This window comes from Patiria miniata, unplaced genomic scaffold, assembly GCF_015706575.1.
Source record: "Patiria miniata isolate m_02_andy unplaced genomic scaffold, ASM1570657v1 HiC_scaffold_27, whole genome shotgun sequence".
NCBI classification, from domain to species: Eukaryota; Metazoa; Echinodermata; class Asteroidea; order Valvatida; family Asterinidae; genus Patiria; species Patiria miniata.
In genome coordinates, this window is record NW_024037066.1 from 6,883,437 (window position 1) to 6,899,719 (window position 16,283).

The window sequence follows — 16,283 nt, forward strand, 5'->3', positions numbered from 1 at the left end:
ATAATTACGTGTAATAATAAACTAGTATTAGACAGACGCGCTGAACATCGGAACTTGCAAAAGTTGAGAGACCCCCCCCCCCCCGCGTGCACGTGCGCTACCCCGCAACCACCCCCCCCCCCGAAAAAAAATGTGATTCGTCATCTTTTCAAACGTTTTGTAGTCTCTCCATGGTTCCAGAGGGAAATTTTGAATTTAATATGTATATATCCATCCGTTAAGAATAATCGATAAAAAAGGAAACATGCTGCATACCGCGAATTATTGATTACAATACATACTTGACGTCCTAAAGAATAACAATGTATGACGTCACACATTGCGCAGCCTCTGAAATGCCACGGTCAAGGTCAACGAACTCTTATTTCCTCCATCATCAATAGTCTGGTTCCATCACATCTGTCTCGTTGCGCACGCAAAACCCGCTTAAGACGTTCGGTAATGCCACCGAAAGGGCAAAGGTCACATAAACATGAGAAATGGCCGACGGAACGGTGGAAGTCATTTACAAGGTGGGTGTGTTTTATTTCGTTTCATATGTTGTTCTAAAAAGATATGAATTAAGAGAAATCACATTATTTGTCAATCGGAATCTTGGTTATTTATTGTAGTGTGCCAGTTTTGCGATGAGGTAGTATTTGACGATGTTCGAAGCGCTTCTCGATCTCTCATCAAGTGCAATTGCATCTTGCATAATTTGCATTGCAAGTGCATTGCAATAATCAACGAAGTGGCTATCGTTACGGCAGCCGTTGTTTAGCGCCCTCTACGATACTTTTTTGATACGCACGCAGGTACCGTAATTTTCGGAATATAAGCCGCGGCTTATACGTTGAATTTGCCCATGAAAATGTTTACTGCGGCTTATACACAGGGCGGCTTATACAACGAGACTTGAAGAATAAAAATGAGATTTACATGTGTATTTAATGTACTGGTACAAGAAGAGATGTGTTGCTGAAATAACTATCAATTAAGAAAGTCATTATTAACCGAAAGCACGTCCCACAAAAAGATACCGAGCGGTAAAAAGTACGGCTGGTGAAAGCTGTCCCTTGGACATCGACAACCGGCCGTGATGCTGCCCATGCTGCATGCATATGCTGCATGGATTCCCCATGGACCACACCATTTGTGGTAATAAAGGGGTGCACTTTCTTGGGAACAATAATTACCAATAATTATTTCCCCAGTTTCAAAAAAGGAAAAAGACAACTAATACTTTTTATGGAGTTTGAAATATATATGTATTTGATAATCAGTTGTTCAACGTCACAATATAATTTTTTTTCTTGAAATGTATTCAAGAAACGATGTAAAACTCAAAACAGGGGTGAAACCACCCCTACAAAATTAATGGATTCGTCCATAAAAATCTCGGCATCGCGTTGACTGTTTTCAAAGAAAGTTACGATCCAAACTTGAAGTTTGGACGTTACTACTCGTTAGTAATCACAACAATTTGATAAGTTTTGCTGTAAAAACGGACTTGTTTATCCTTTAGGACAAAACAACTCAGCGTCTGTTGCCACAAAGCAGGATTTGTAGCGCTCCAGTCAGACAACACATGGTGGGTTGCATACTCTCTCAAGTGCTGGGGGAAAATAATGTCATTCGCCGGCACAGGCTCACTGACGAGCCAGCCGGCAGCAATTCCCGTTTTTTATTTCTCATCATCAATTTCCATATTTGTTTGTAAGAGTAATCGACTGTAAATGATTTGACAAAACATTTGTGGCCCTTTTTATAGCTTTCGTAGTGCAAATGGAACTGGTTCAGAGCATTTTGACTAGAATTTGGAGGCCTTACAAAATTGAACCGCTGCGGTTGGTGCGGCTTATACGCCGATGCGGCTTATACGCCGACTTCAAATTTTAATTTGCAGATTTTTGCGTGCTGCGCGCTTATACGCCGCGCGGCTTATATTCCGAAAATTACGGTATATAATTATTTGTTTTCCCACGTTTTAGCGAGCAGTGCGACAGCTCAGTCGATAGAGGGTAGGATTTTGCACCGCGAGGTTGCGGGTTAGCATCTCAGTTTTGCACTCGAATTTTTTTCCTTTTCTAACCTGAGGCTTTGGAGGATTTTTTTTTAAAAGGGAAATAAAGTCCGAATTTCATAACGTTCAAATTCACTTTTTTCCTTCTAATTTATATTTTCTTCTCATGTTTTTATAAAAGTTGCAGTACTACCGTAACGATCATGACGATAGAAAATGGGAAATGCGTTACGGCTGCCGTTACGATAGCCACTGCGAATAATCAAATGCATATGCAGTAAAACTAATGGCCGTATATGACACACTTAGGAAATATGTTGTGAACTTATTACTTATCATGTCATTCTGTTATTTCGCCCACTATTCACTGCAAACTACAGAGTATATTTAATCTTATTTGTCCTTGCTCCATCATTTGTCCATGTGAGTTTATGATGGGCAATACGTTTGCTGTAGAACTTGACGTCATGCGGGGCAGTCTCCTACATGCATGACATGTAGTAAAAGAGTAGTAGTTAGTTGTTTATTATTAATCAATAATTTTAATCTTATTTGTCCTTGCTCCGTGAATTTATGATGGGCAATACGGACATCACGCGGGGTCGTCTCCTGTACTGTAGCTACCATTCCAAACAATGTCTGTTTTACAGTTTTCACCATGCAAAACATATCTATGAGAGATTTAGGTGAACATTTTCCAGTTAAGATTTCTCAGACATTAAGAATAAATAAGACTGGGCTTCGTAGCTGACTGTATTCATCACTCGGAATGAAACGGATGCCGTTATTTTTTATTTTCCAACGCGTAAAAAAAATGGTGAAAAAGTGGGCCCCGTGTTTGTGTGAAACGGTCGTTACGAGTAACGCGTGACCTTGGTGGTGTATGACGTAACCACTTCTACGGTGTATTCCATGCAAAAGTGGATATGCATCATTCTGTTACCGACCTCATAAACGAAAAGAAGTTTGGAAAGCGTTACATACCTGGACATCACTTGACACCCTGTGCACAAACCCTATGAGTATGAGACTGGTCTGAAAAATGTCTGGAATTCTTCCCAGAAGTTTTTCAAATAATAAAAGTGGAGGAAGTGTTTCAAAAAGTGAAAGTGGCAATAAAAGGTAGCAGTAGGCTACTAGGCCTACCTTTTATTTCCACTTTCATTTCCACTTTAATTTTTTGATTACTTCTGTTCGTTTACGAATTACAAATTAACGTGAGATCAGTAACGAAATGACGCATGTCCACCTTTTGCATGGATTTGCCCTGATTATGGCCACGATCAACGATAATGTAATTTTTATTTTGCTTTGCAAAAGGGGTGGCTAAAAAAAGCCATCACTTCCGAAAAGAAGAAGAAGAGTTTTCTCAATCGTCAGAGCAGCACGCCGTGGAAGAAGTATTACTTTGTGCTGCTGCGTAAGCATGATGAAGAAGAGGAGGAGGAATGCCCATTTGTTTGGACCTACGAGAAGGAACCAACAACAGAGACAGAAACGCCCAAGGGTAAGAGAAAATAGAAGAAGGATAAATTCTACACTTCATGTCGGAAATGGAATGCGTGACATGAGGACTGTCATCATAAAGACAAATTTACACTGATTTAGAGTTAAGCAAACGCCCTTTCATCATTTGACAGCCCTCAGAATCTCAGAATCTCAGAATCTCAGAATCTCAGAAAGTTGACTGGATATCGCCGCTAGGCATCATCATCCAGTTTGACTTCACGCCTTCACGCCGGTGCCGTGCAAGCGTGCAAGCCCTATATTGACTTAAAGGGAACATGCGATGGATTTTTGTTAGGAACACATTTTATGCAACTTTCTTATCCTCTTAAATGTATGAAAACTATTTGACATCACTTTTTGTTTAATTTCTTTGAAAAGTGCATTTCTTTAAACATTTAAAGTTTTCCATACTTTTCTCGACAAATGGGGGCGCTGTTGCTGTGACGTCATTTCAGGAAGACATTGTTCAGTGTAGGGCTTTTCTGTTCAAACTTGTAAAGCCAAAAATGTGTTCATTGAAAACTTTTGTGAGTAAATTTTCCTCATTTGCTTACTGACATGTGCCGACACAACAACAAATCACCAAAGAGAAGAACATTTACGACAGCAAATTATCCAAAATTCTGGCAACTTTTGGTGCTCAAACATTGTATCATTGAGGTTTCTACCCGGAAAGACATCACACTTTTGCTCATGAATCTGGAAATGTTTGCATTAGCATTAAAACAAAAAAAGGTACCGTACCAAACTACCCTCGAGAATGGCAAAATGAAAATTAAAAATAAGGTTAAATAGGACACAAAGGTGCATTTTCAAGGACTTCACTGAAAGAAATGGCATTACATGGGCCTTTAAGTAGTATTTTTTCCCAATCTTTTATTAACACATGTATTTAGATGCTATGAAGCATTGTTTCAGTAATGTGGAATCTATTAAACTCAGATGCATTTTCCCCAATATTAAAACTCTTTTTTCAAGAGAGAACTTGCTGTCAAACCTCCACTTGCTAAAGAGAAACGTAAAGTTGGGAGGTCATCAGTGTTTTATCTTCATTTTTCTGCAGCCTTGTTGAAGCTTTGGCCCCACTACCGCGTGGACAAGAAGCATGATGAGTCCGGCAAACACTATATCTTTGAGGTCCGCACTCCGCTAGAAAACCTGCGGCTGATGTCGGAGTCGGAGACCAACATGGACCTCTGGGTCTTCTACCTGCAAATTCAGACCAAACTTAGGCACGACTTTCCAGGTGGGTTCGAATCAATCCCTAGCAGAAAGTTTATAAGATTTCCATTCCCTTCCTGTTTCTGTGTTTTTTCCCCTGAAATCTCATTTCAAGGTTTTCCTCCCACCATTGAAACGAAACAGTTTTTCATTGTCTCCTCTTTAGTTTCAGTCTTTGTGTGCTCAGAAAGAATTAAACCTAACCTTTCCAAATCCTCCAAAATCCTCTTTGCAAAATGGAGGATTTTGCAGGATTGAGGCTATATGTCAAAAAGATGTGGCTGATTTTGGAGGATGCACTATGTCAAGGTCTTAGGCTGGACCTGCTCAGCCGTGCATAAATTAAGGCCTAAATTATATTTGAAATCCTCCGCACTGCTCCAGGATGTCACTGGCTCTGCCTCAACATACTGGCAGTGATTGCTGGAGGATTTTGCAGGATTGAGGCAGTGGTCACCCCTCCGAGGACCACATTCAAGAAATAACGGATGATTTTGGAGGATTGAAGCTATAAACAATTTTTACATGGAAGCAGTCGGGGGATTTTGCAGGATTGAGGTTACATCCTAGCAAAAATGCTAGGGAGTTAGGGTTAATGTTAGTAACACAAAGCAGCATAGATGATACCCTCTTCCCCAGCCCATCCCCACGCCCTTCTCAATCTCCATCAGACGTCAACTTTTTATAACTATTGTATGTTTCTGTCAAAGGTTACTGTTTTGAGGTGACCCCAGACGAGTCGCATCCAATGAGCAGAATAGGAGCCAAGGGGTCCAAGTGTCTGCTACACATCTCCAAGTGGGGCCTAACCTTAGCTCTCAAGGTAAGACAACGACTGGAGCATAACCTTGAGAAGACTCTTGTTCCACGTGGGAGACACTGTAGCTCATTAGAGATCAAATTTATCCCGTGTTATGCTTGCCTGAAAGGTAATATACAACATTTTCTTTTGCGGTAATTTTCAGAAATGAATGGATTTGGGGGTAACATTGCATAGCAAATATTGTTACACTGACCTGTTTAAAGTTCTGTGTTCATATAGATACTGACAAGAAAAAAATGCGGTTCTTGTAGTCTTGTTCCCTGACCCTACTTCAGACTAAACAGAGAAACGTATAGATGTAGGGGAATTGTCAGGTCAGGGAACCGGACTAGCCGGCTTGCACCCGTTCACGGATTGTGTATTTGCAAACAAAATGTGGACTAGCTATTTGTGGGCAGTATAAAAAAAATTGAACGAACAATCCAATTATTCACTTACAGTCAAGTAACGTATTTTATAAAATAATGTGGTACTTTTGTTTTTTGACGTTTGCAAATGTTGTATATTACCTTTAATTCTAACTTTCCACGATCCTTCAAAATCTACGGGGACGTTTTGGGCGATTTTGCAGGATTGAGGGAGACAGAGTCAAGCCTGTATTAACTACTTGTGGGACATGATTTGACAAATGTTGAACGCTTCCTTGTAAACATGCCTACGGAGTTTTGGTCACAAAATGAGAATTAATTGGCAAAATGTTTTTTTCTTTCCTTGGGGGATTCAATGAAGTGGGTGCTCTACATTTGTGCACCATTTTATAAAAAATGTCAAGTAAATAATTTTGCCAGAATCCACCAATATTATGGAGCCCTGTTTTTTTGTCATATGATGTTAGAGTCCCAAAAATCTTATTTAAAATTGTTGGGGAGTGTGGCCTAGTGGTTAGAATTCATGACTCTTGATCAGAGGGTCAGGGGTTCAAATCCAGCTGCTGGCCATATGTGTGTCCTTGGGCAAGCCACTTTATCCCACTTGCCTCTCTCCACCCAGGAGTATAAATGGGTACTGGCATTAGCTGGGGAGTAACCTGCGATGGACTAGCATCCCATCCAGGGGGGGAATAGAAATATTCTCAGTCATTTCATGCTACTGAAACCAGAGATAAACGTCGGCCTGGTGGGCCATATTGGGTCGTTACAGAATATACTTTACTACCATCTTTGTGTTCTATTCCTTTGTGTCCACAGCGCACCAGGTCTCTCCTTGCTCAGTGGCCCCTGAAGAGCATCCGCATCTTTGAGAGCTCGGAGACGGGGGCGTTCTCCTTCGAGGCGGGCCGTAGCGCTCCCATGGGGGAGGCCCGGTACCTCTTTGGTACCAACCCTGGGGAGGACGGGCGCATGTACGACCTGTTGGATGAGTTTACCACCGAGATGCAGAAACAGGTATAGATATGGGAAAATTCTAAAAGCAGCAGTAGGATATCCAATCAAATTCAGTCGCAACAAACAAATTGGTTTTGAGGGAGCGACTTTAATCTAAACCTTCCTTTTCCCTTCGGGTTGTTCCATTTTTGGAACACTTGCTTGACCCTTGATGTTAGTTTGATTTTTACAAAAAAAATATCTTGCTCTTTTTCTGTCTCTTTTCAGAGGAACGACGGGTCGACTGACCCCAACCAGCCAGCCACAGAGGAAGAAGTGATCAAGGAATATGAGAAGCTGAGATTGGCCACGTTTGGCCTGCTTAGCCAAAGATCATCATCAGGTCAGTACGATAGCTTGGCCCAGTCTGTGCTTCAATGTGCTTCAGTGTTTTTAAGTTTTCAAATTGAGCAAAGAGTTGTCAAAATGTGGGGTCGTTTGGGATGGACGCTCCTACGTGCACCCCTAACAATTAACCTCTCCCCCCCCCCCAAAAAAATCTTCTTTTCTCACCATTTTACACTTTGAAACTTAACAATATGTATAAAATGATAGCTATTGCTATTAGTAAACTCAAGATATTCTCAAAAATGATAAGTTTGATGAGAAAGTTAATTGGTAGAACCCTGTATTTGTCACAGCTGTTAGGAAACCACATGTGATGTTACGTTCACATCAATCAATAATATTGTGGTGTTCTTCTAAAATGGTAAATCCCGAAGCAGAATAACTCAAAAAAAATGTGTGTTGTTCGTGTTCTTGGGATTTTGGGTTCTGGGCAAGAGTTTTGCACTGGTGCACATTTTTCACACACATGCACACTTTTGCACAACTACCGCCATCTTACCAATCATCTTTTTGTCATCACACAGAAAACACCTTTAAAACAACCTCGCATTTCACTTGACCGCAGTGTGCCCAAATAAATAATCGCTGCTTCAAAAACATGATCCCTGCTGTGTTTGTGCTGTTTGCATGTAAAGAACGGCGCCCTCTATAGACCCTAGATGGAGTCCAATTGCCTTACCAAGATATTCAAAAGGGTGCAGACTGCTTAGCAAAAAAACAAATCAGAATTTCTAAGCAAAGCTTTCCAAGCAGTAAGCACTTATCAAACCTCACTCAGAACAGCTTCATTTAACCTTTTGCTGTGGTCATTAACACATACTGACTGTCTTCCCTTTTCCCCCGTGCTTTTGCCCCCCTCTCTGACACCTTTTTTACTGAATCAGTTCGGAGTGCAGGCACCCCCTCAGCCAGCGTGGCTGTCCCCGTTCCCGTACCCCACAGCCGAGGGCCAGCAGTGGGTTACGATCACCTACATAGAGGACAAGAAGGTTTGTGTCAAAAGTCTCAAATGCCTTTCAAAATGTCAACGTACTGTAACATTACAACCCATAATATTAACTGCACATCGGTCGTTTTATAAATTTGGGGTCCACTTGTTTCCCAGTCCCTGTTACATCTGACAGCTATGATTTTATAATTCTTATGCATTCTTAAAGCAGTCGTCCTCCAAGAGTGATTATGAATATCAAACTACCTACCCAACAAACAATAAATCATATGAAGTCATTCTTAATGATACTTAAATGGCAAATTACAAAGTACCAAGGTAACAGGGACACACAAATGTCACACTTTTGACCCTACATTTATAAATGACCCATATATCTTGAAACTTTACTAACAAACTACCACTTGTGAAAAAAAAAACTAAAGCAAAGACTTGACTGTTACAAAATACCCTGCTAAGTTTGAAATGACGAACACTTGATAACATTTAAATTTTTGTCCGAAGATAAGGCAAAAGCTGACTTGCGTATAACTTGCTTTGCCGCCTAGTAGAGGGTGTGAAAGCATTAAACTTCAGAGCAGGGGTTTGAAACTTGTGGCTATCATTGCTTGCACAGGTTTACTAACTTAGTGTGTTTTCTGTCAGTCGTCACACACAGACTATAGACGCGTTAATGCTTTCATAATCCTATACATGCCATACATGGGCTGTGTTGTTCGGTGTTCAGTTTTCCGGGGTCTAAAGCTGAACTGTACAAGGCACTGAAAGAGATAAAGACAGATTTTATTGTACTTATTCATGCCTTGCCACTCTCTGTATTATAATCTTATTTTTATGCAAATGATATGTTAAATCCTAACTAGGATTCTTATATATATATATCTATTATCCAAAAAAATAATCAGGGTATGGAAATTACCTGCCAATTTATTTCTCGCAGCAGTCAAATAAGTGCTATTATAATTGTGTACATCTTTGCCATGAAATATGTGTTGTGTCTTCGTGGACAAAAATACCAAATTGTGTTGAGTAGAGAAACTGACGTAATTGTTGCCGATTCGGAATATAATAATCAAACTGATGTAATTTTAATTAACAATATCCTTCCAGTAAGGGTCAAGTGAATGCATTTCAGGGCAAAGACCTTTCAAGTACACTTTGAATTTTTTTTTTTAAATCGCAGTAAATGTTTTGCTATAATTTCTATTCCTCCCCAGAAATTGCACGGCAACGTTCAGAGAGGCTTCCTGGTGCCACACCTACTCGGACGCAAGGCATCCCAATCCATGCCAATGCCAGCCACCCATCAGTCTCCCCGATGTCATCTGGGCCCCCTCTTCCTCCACGGCAGGAGGGCCTGAGGACCCCTTCGTCCAGCTTCAAGCGTTCCTACTCGGAGCGCGGACATAGCCTGGAGAAGTATGGCCGGAGCCTTGAGGGGCAGCACAGCTATCCGCTTTCCCCGGGGCACGATCCTTACACCGTCATGAACTCCTCCAACCCCCTCGGCAGGGGGTCCGGAGGTCGTAGGTCATTCACCGAGAGCGACATGCAACAGATGGCAAGGGCCAGCGAGAGTTTCGGACCCATCTTGGCAGCCGACAAGTTCCGACGCATGCTGAGTATTAGCTCCAACACAGGCATGTCTGAGTACGAGGCAATGGCGCTTCGGCTGGGCCACAACCCTTACCAAAACTCGGGCGTGTCGTTGCTGCCCAATAGCTATGAGAACACGCCTCTCATCAGCCCAAGCCCTGGGGATGTAGTGTTCCCGGGATTCCCCAACATGGGATTTGTCAGCTCTCCACGGAGTCTCGAGTCAGGGCCTCCGTTCCCCCCAAGAAAGTACCAGCCTCCTCACAGGACCTCAGGGGTTGCGGACGTTCACTCCAGTGTGCCTGGTCAAAATCAGCAGATCAGGCATACTTACTTCCAGCACAGGATTAATGGACCTGCCCAAAGCCCCGCTTCGAACTACATGTCCCCTCGCGGGAAAGCAATCCCAAAGAAGAGGTCTCCTTCAGATCTGCCCAGCTACTCCACCATCAAAGGGGGCACGCTTGGTCCACACCAGTACCAGGATGTCTTTCTTTTCAACACTCCTCACGGAACCCTTCGCCGATCAATGTCACTGGACCACTTGTTCAGAAATAGGACCCCTTCGGTAAGCAGCTCAATATCCTCAGCTCTCTCGGTAGGATCACCCTTAATAGGGTCCCTCGACCTGGCCGCACACTACGCCAAGTCGTCCAGAATACCCAGCTGGATGGGTTCTCGCCAGCTGCCCTCCCCACCCCCTCTTGGTTCCCCGGAGTTCAATGCCTACTGCGGGTCCCCCCGCTCAGCCTTTCCACCGTTTGCAGATTTCAATACCTTCAGCGCCCATGCTGCTTATAACGAGATCAAAGGAAACCGGAATTCTTTCAACAACAACAACCAGAGGCAGTCGGTGGCATCTGCAAGCGAAGCACAAGCCCAGATGCAGGATACTTCGTTGGATGAAGAAGGCTACCTGGAGCCAGTTTTAAAGATGAAGAGATCCCGCTCAGAAGCTGACATTCTGAACATTGACCATTCAGAGGCCGTCGAGACTGGAAGGAAGAAACCCCAACACCGATCCCGCAGCAAATCAAAGGGATTCTTTGCAACCTTGAGAAAGCGGACTAACTCAAATCCAAATATCTCCAAGGAAGGAGCAATACCCGTGTCTTCCACCAGTGGAAGCACAGTAGAGGAAAAACCCTCTCAATCAGTCGCTTCCTTGATCAAACGTTCTCAGTCAAATCCAGATCTTCTTGATGAGAAGCCTATCTTCCCATCTCCTCAGTACAAGCAGAAGAATTTTAACGCGGCTGCAGTCAAACCTGCCAGCCACGTCACCAACGCTGCCCCTGTCAACCGACGGAGAAAGTTTGACTTCCCTCTCAAGATCTTCCGTCAGAACAGCAAATCCGCTGACAAGGAAGAAGCCTATGGAAACAGCATGGAAGGCAGCATTGATGAAAGTAAATCTGAGCGGAGGAACAGTAAGTCCTCTCTATCAGAAGCCAGGCCTGTTGAGAAAGCAGGCATCTCACCAGGAGTGAAAGGAATCGTTGCCTCCGATAAGGCAATATCATTTCGGAAAGCTGGCCCCTCGGGACCACTCCAGGGAAAGTCCCCCAGCCCGAAGACAAAGCCTGCCGTGGCAGCCAAGCCGGGTGTAAGTTCCCCAACAACCCCTGTGAATGCTGCTCTACCAAGAATGCAATCTCTGAGTCCTGCTGAATCTCCTGCTTTTACTCCAGCTGTTTTACCAGCTGAGAAAGCCGCCCGGGATAGACTCTTAGAGGTGGCCAACAGACCCCTCCCAAGTCCACCCCACAGTAGTGCCCAGGCACCCACAAACACCGCCAATCGAGCCCAGGTCAAGCGATTCTTTCCCGGCATGAACCAACACCGAAGCTCCTCGGAAAATGAAGAGATCCAATCTGCCGTGAAAACAAATCGGGCGAAGAAAACTCCTCCCCCACCCCCACCCCGCGATCCAAACATATCCCTGGACAGGGTTTCACTGAGATCCTCTCGTACCAACTCCAACGCCTCCGAGTTTGAGAGTACCGCTACAACAAGACGCTACTCCTCAGAAACCAGCAAATCCCCTTGCTCTTCCGCACCAGAGAGGAGAATCTCTGTCAACAGTACCTCACACAGATCTTCACGTCCAGACTCAAATGGTTCCCAGTATGAGAATACCAACTTCGGGTCCCTGCCATCTGAGATCGGTACCCCACCAGGAAGCTTTTCTGCTAGGAATTCAGGCATCTCATTGGACGGAGTGAGACTTGGAAAATCCCCCTCGTTTTCGGAGGCAGACAGACGAGACTCTTTTGCCAGTAGTTCTCACCGGTCCTCGCGCCCAAACTCCAATGCATCACAGTACGAGAACACTGATGTTGGATCCCCTATACAGATTGATGGCTGCGGAAGCCTCCCAAGTAGAAATTCAGGAATTTTACCAGATGGTGACAGAGTACGAAAATCTTCCTCGTTTTCGGAGGTAGACAGAAGATCGGTGGGGAGCACTTCTCTGCGTTCCTCACGGACCAACTCCAACGGTTCGCAATACGAGAACACAGAATTTTGATCGGTTCTTCAACACGGTGTACGTAAAACAACCCAATCTTATTCAGAGGCGTTCCAATTGTGGTACATGTACAAACATTTCCCATTATTTCTTGTGATAAGATCTTGGGCTGTGGCATTTAGACTTTTGTAAATACAACCTCAACTAAGCACACATCTTGTATTAACCCTAACTCCCATGAGTGATTTACTAGCAGAGTTGTAACGAGTCACTGATTTTTGTGACTCGAGTCGAGTCGAGTCATTTTAAAGAAGTGACTCGAGTCGAGTCATTTTAAAGAAGTGACTCGAGTCGAGTCGAGCCATTAGGTCAAAAGGTCGAGTCGAACCATGAGGTGGGAGTCTGTGACACGTTGTATATTTATACATGACTGCTATTCGCAAGGTGAAGTGAGCATAAAGTTTGCACCGTAAGTCATTGCAAATACTTTTCGCAAAGTTTTGCTTTTATTTTTGGGACTCGAGTCTTATTAGCCTTCGCTCGAGTCGAGTCGAGTCTTCTGATGAGGGACTCGAGTTGAGTCGAGTCAATTGCTTGCAGTGACTCGAGTCGAGTCATTTACCCTTAGGGACTCGAGTCGAGTCGAGTCACCAAAAAATGTGACTCGAGTCGGACTCAAGTCGAGTCATTGACTCGAGTCATTACAACTCTGTTTACTAGGAACCTTCCTATTCCTGCAAATTCCAACACCACTATGGGAAACTCTACACCCAAACTGTTGGACTCTGATTATGGTGGTACATGTATGTCTGACCCTATGTAAAACATGATCAGTTTGCTAGTGCAGTACTCACTCCAACAGATTCCAACAAACCCTGGTGTTGGATTTTGACTGGATGGGGATAGTTAGGGTTATTGCTACAATATGTTTGGTGTACCCAGTGGTAACATATCATGCTATCCTACTTAATATTTCAAGGAATATTCAAGAAACTTGCAAAGTTCTCCTTTTTTTCCTCCAAGAGTGTTGTCATCAAACAGGGTTTACATATTTATTTATTTTTGTATTATTTCTTTTTTGTGACGTTTCCCCCAAAAAATATCTTTTGAAGCTAAGTATATGTTTTGCATTGTTGGTAGTCAAGGGATTCTGCATCTGTTGACTTTAAATATTTGAATGTATCACGGTACTTAAACTGGTTTATAAAGATGTGGAATTCCAAGAGCTGTTAAGGAAATGTCCAGTGTTATGAAACACCTGTTTTTTTAATAAATCTGAAAATGTATTTTGCAAATCTTATACGTCCATCATCCAGTAATGGCCAAGGAGATTACAGACTAGGAGTTTTGGATCATTTCTCTGAATCATTAGTTAGATATCATGGTCAATTCCGACGATTCACAATGCAGAGTGCGCCACCAAGAGTTCATTTTTCCCAGTGCATTGTGGGAGACGGTTGGCAAATTCGCAGCGTGGGACATTTGAAATGGTTTGTTTTTCTGGTCAGTAGTTTCGTAAGCGTATGATTCGAGTATCAGTTTGCCTTTTTCTTCTTTTTATCAATATGGTGTTGTTTGTAAGACGGCAGAACGCTATGCCCCAATCCATAGCAAACTAGCTCAAGTTGTCTACTGACACTCATTCAAATGGGCCATGTTTTGTCGACCGTGAACTTGAAAAATGGACTCTCCATGGCAAACTCTTGGTAGCGCACTGTGAATCGCCTGAATTAGCTCCGTTTTGTACAAAACGCTTTCTTTCATAACACTGGAATTGCTCTTAAGTACTAGTTTTATAAGATGTGAATGATTGCATTGAGAAGGCAGCAATAAGATAAGGATTTACGGTAGCACCATGTGACAAATCTCTTTTATGAGTTGATGAGGTTCTGAAAAGGACAGGGGGGGGGCCAAAACGTTTTGAAACAGTACGCTCTGCTCGTCGTCGGGAAACTGAAGGGATCCCCACGGTGGTGGGAGGTTGTGTACTGTGGAATCAGTGAAGCGAGTGAAGGATGCGACAGTTGAGCAGGGGTTGCTGGCTGATCAGTGAGACGTGTCAGTGTGGTGTCCATGCGGAAGCTGGGGATGCCTGAAGATTAGTGTGACTCTTATCATAGAGATGCTTTCTAAAGCCCTTTTCACACTACATCCTCTCAACCCAGGTTGAACTCAACCTGGGCAAACCCAGTGCCTCCCTGGGTTGAGTTTTTTTATTTTTCAACCCTGCGTTCAACCCCGCATCGTTTCACACTTGTTTCATGCAAATCAAGCTTATCATGCTCAGTTACTACTGTTTTGAACCCTGGCAAGAATTTCAACCCGGGTTGCAAATCTCAACCCTGGTCTGGAGCAGGGTTGAGTTCAACCCGGGGCGAAATCAATCTCGGGGTTGACGCAGGGTTGACGCAGGGTTGACGCAGGGTTGAAATTCTTCAAGTGTGAAACGATGCATGTTTTCAACCCTGCTTCAACCCTGCGTCAACTTGAACCCCGAGATTTGTCTAGTGTGAAAAAGGCTTAAGCTGACATCACGTAAAGCTCCTTTGCAAGCTGCCATTTGGTCTGGGGTTGGGAGGGGTGGATATTGCAGTAAGGTGGCCTGCCTATGGACAATCACTTAATTGCTGACAATGCAGGGATTGGTCAAAATGTTAGCGAAGGATTGTACAAATAAATATGTATTAACATCCTGCACCAGCGAATGGACTTTTAGTGAAGGAATTTGACAATTGAAATAGTCATCAATTTTATATTTTTCAATGTATTGTCCTCTAAACTTTAAGACTGTTTTAAAGATACATTGCCCTTGCTGATTTGGCAAAAAAAATGTTTCTGCAAATCTTGCCTATTTAATTTACATATCTTAACAGAAGAACTGCCTTGAAATGCTTATTTTTGATTATACTCCAATTATTCAATGAACCTTTTTTGATTAGTGTAATATGTAACAAAATACCACAGGTTTAAAAAAAAAAGGCTGCTGCTTTATTTTTAATCTGATTTTAAAGAAATGAACTTGAGCTTTACATACTAATAAACTTAAATGAGCTGGAATTTTGTCATAAGAGCAGCGAAGGAAATGTGTGCATAAGTAGTGAAAAAGGGTATATAAATCAAATGACATAAAGTACTCAGAACCAAAATCAATGGAATTGTTTTTATCAAAACAAAACAAGATATTGCATATAGATTTTCTGCTGGGAACTATGACTTGTCTTGTGGTAAAAAGTATTGTAAGAATTTGTATGTATAAACTGTAAAGTGATATAAAGCTTTTCCGATAATTTCAAATTTTCTTTCATTCATTTCAGTATTAACAGGGTTTAAATATCTCGCCCATTTTTGTTCGCCTTCTACTAAACAAAAGTGTACTAAGTTTCATACTAATTATTTTTCAAAAGTACTTACTGTTTTCGTACTGCTATAAAACATTTCTTCGCCGAAAAGATCATAAAAAATAATATCTTCAAACATGCTTTGATTACATGCTGAAATGTACAAACATAGTTACAGTTATCTGAGAAAAAGTGAAAGAATAAGTTGATATCTTGAAATAATGTAAGACATTTGTGTTTGTGCTTCATTAATTGAAATTATGAAATTTCTTGTCATTATTCCAAAATTGAAAGATTGGTTGGACGGTTGCCACATGAATGTATAACATTTATGGAATGTAAACTATTCAAAGAATCTGTTGATAACCATTTATTAAAACTAATTATTTGGCTTCCATAAATAGCAAAAATATAATTGTGAAAATTGTAAATGCAATAATAACCATAATTTTTGCTGTGGTCGATCTATACAATGCAGTGCAATTAGTGCAGTTTACGTGTAATGTACTTTCATAAACATTAGTATCTAGGTTAACAGGTGTTGCCATTTTCATTTTTTTATGTGTACAAAATCAATGATCTTTTATTTTCGTATATTTTTGTAATTTCACTGTTATATGTGTACACAATGTATTAACCTCAGTAAACCATGTTTTAAGAAAT

The 16,283-nt window shown here is 42.1% G+C and overlaps 1 protein-coding gene across 2 annotated transcripts; it reads left to right on the forward strand.

The window, feature by feature from the left end:
• The first annotated feature begins 411 nt into the window (after positions 1-411).
• Positions 412-12,527, forward strand: LOC119734368. Of its 2 annotated transcripts, XM_038207859.1 has the most exons (8): positions 412-512; positions 3,323-3,509; positions 4,575-4,757; positions 5,443-5,555; positions 6,743-6,940; positions 7,148-7,262; positions 8,152-8,256; positions 9,434-12,527. In XM_038207859.1, exons 1-8 carry the CDS (start codon positions 480-482, stop codon positions 12,340-12,342), a joined length of 3,843 nt encoding a protein of 1,280 aa, XP_038063787.1. In that variant the 5' UTR covers positions 412-479; the 3' UTR covers positions 12,343-12,527. The 2 variants fall into 2 exon arrangements, with proteins under 2 accessions (XP_038063787.1, XP_038063788.1); XM_038207860.1 differs by lacking the exon at positions 8,152-8,256.
• Positions 12,528-16,283: the final 3,756 nt, after the last annotated feature.

Excerpts from the sequence above, each read along its gene's own strand:
- LOC119734368 (XM_038207859.1), top strand. The coding sequence starts at position 480 with ATGGCCGACGGAACGGTGGAAGTCATTTACAAG. Across the intron at positions 5,556-6,742 it reads GCCTAACCTTAGCTCTCAAG|CGCACCAGGTCTCTCCTTGC; the intron begins GTAAGACAACGA and ends TTGTGTCCACAG. Across the intron at positions 8,257-9,433 it reads CCTACATAGAGGACAAGAAG|AAATTGCACGGCAACGTTCA; the intron begins GTTTGTGTCAAA and ends ATTCCTCCCCAG.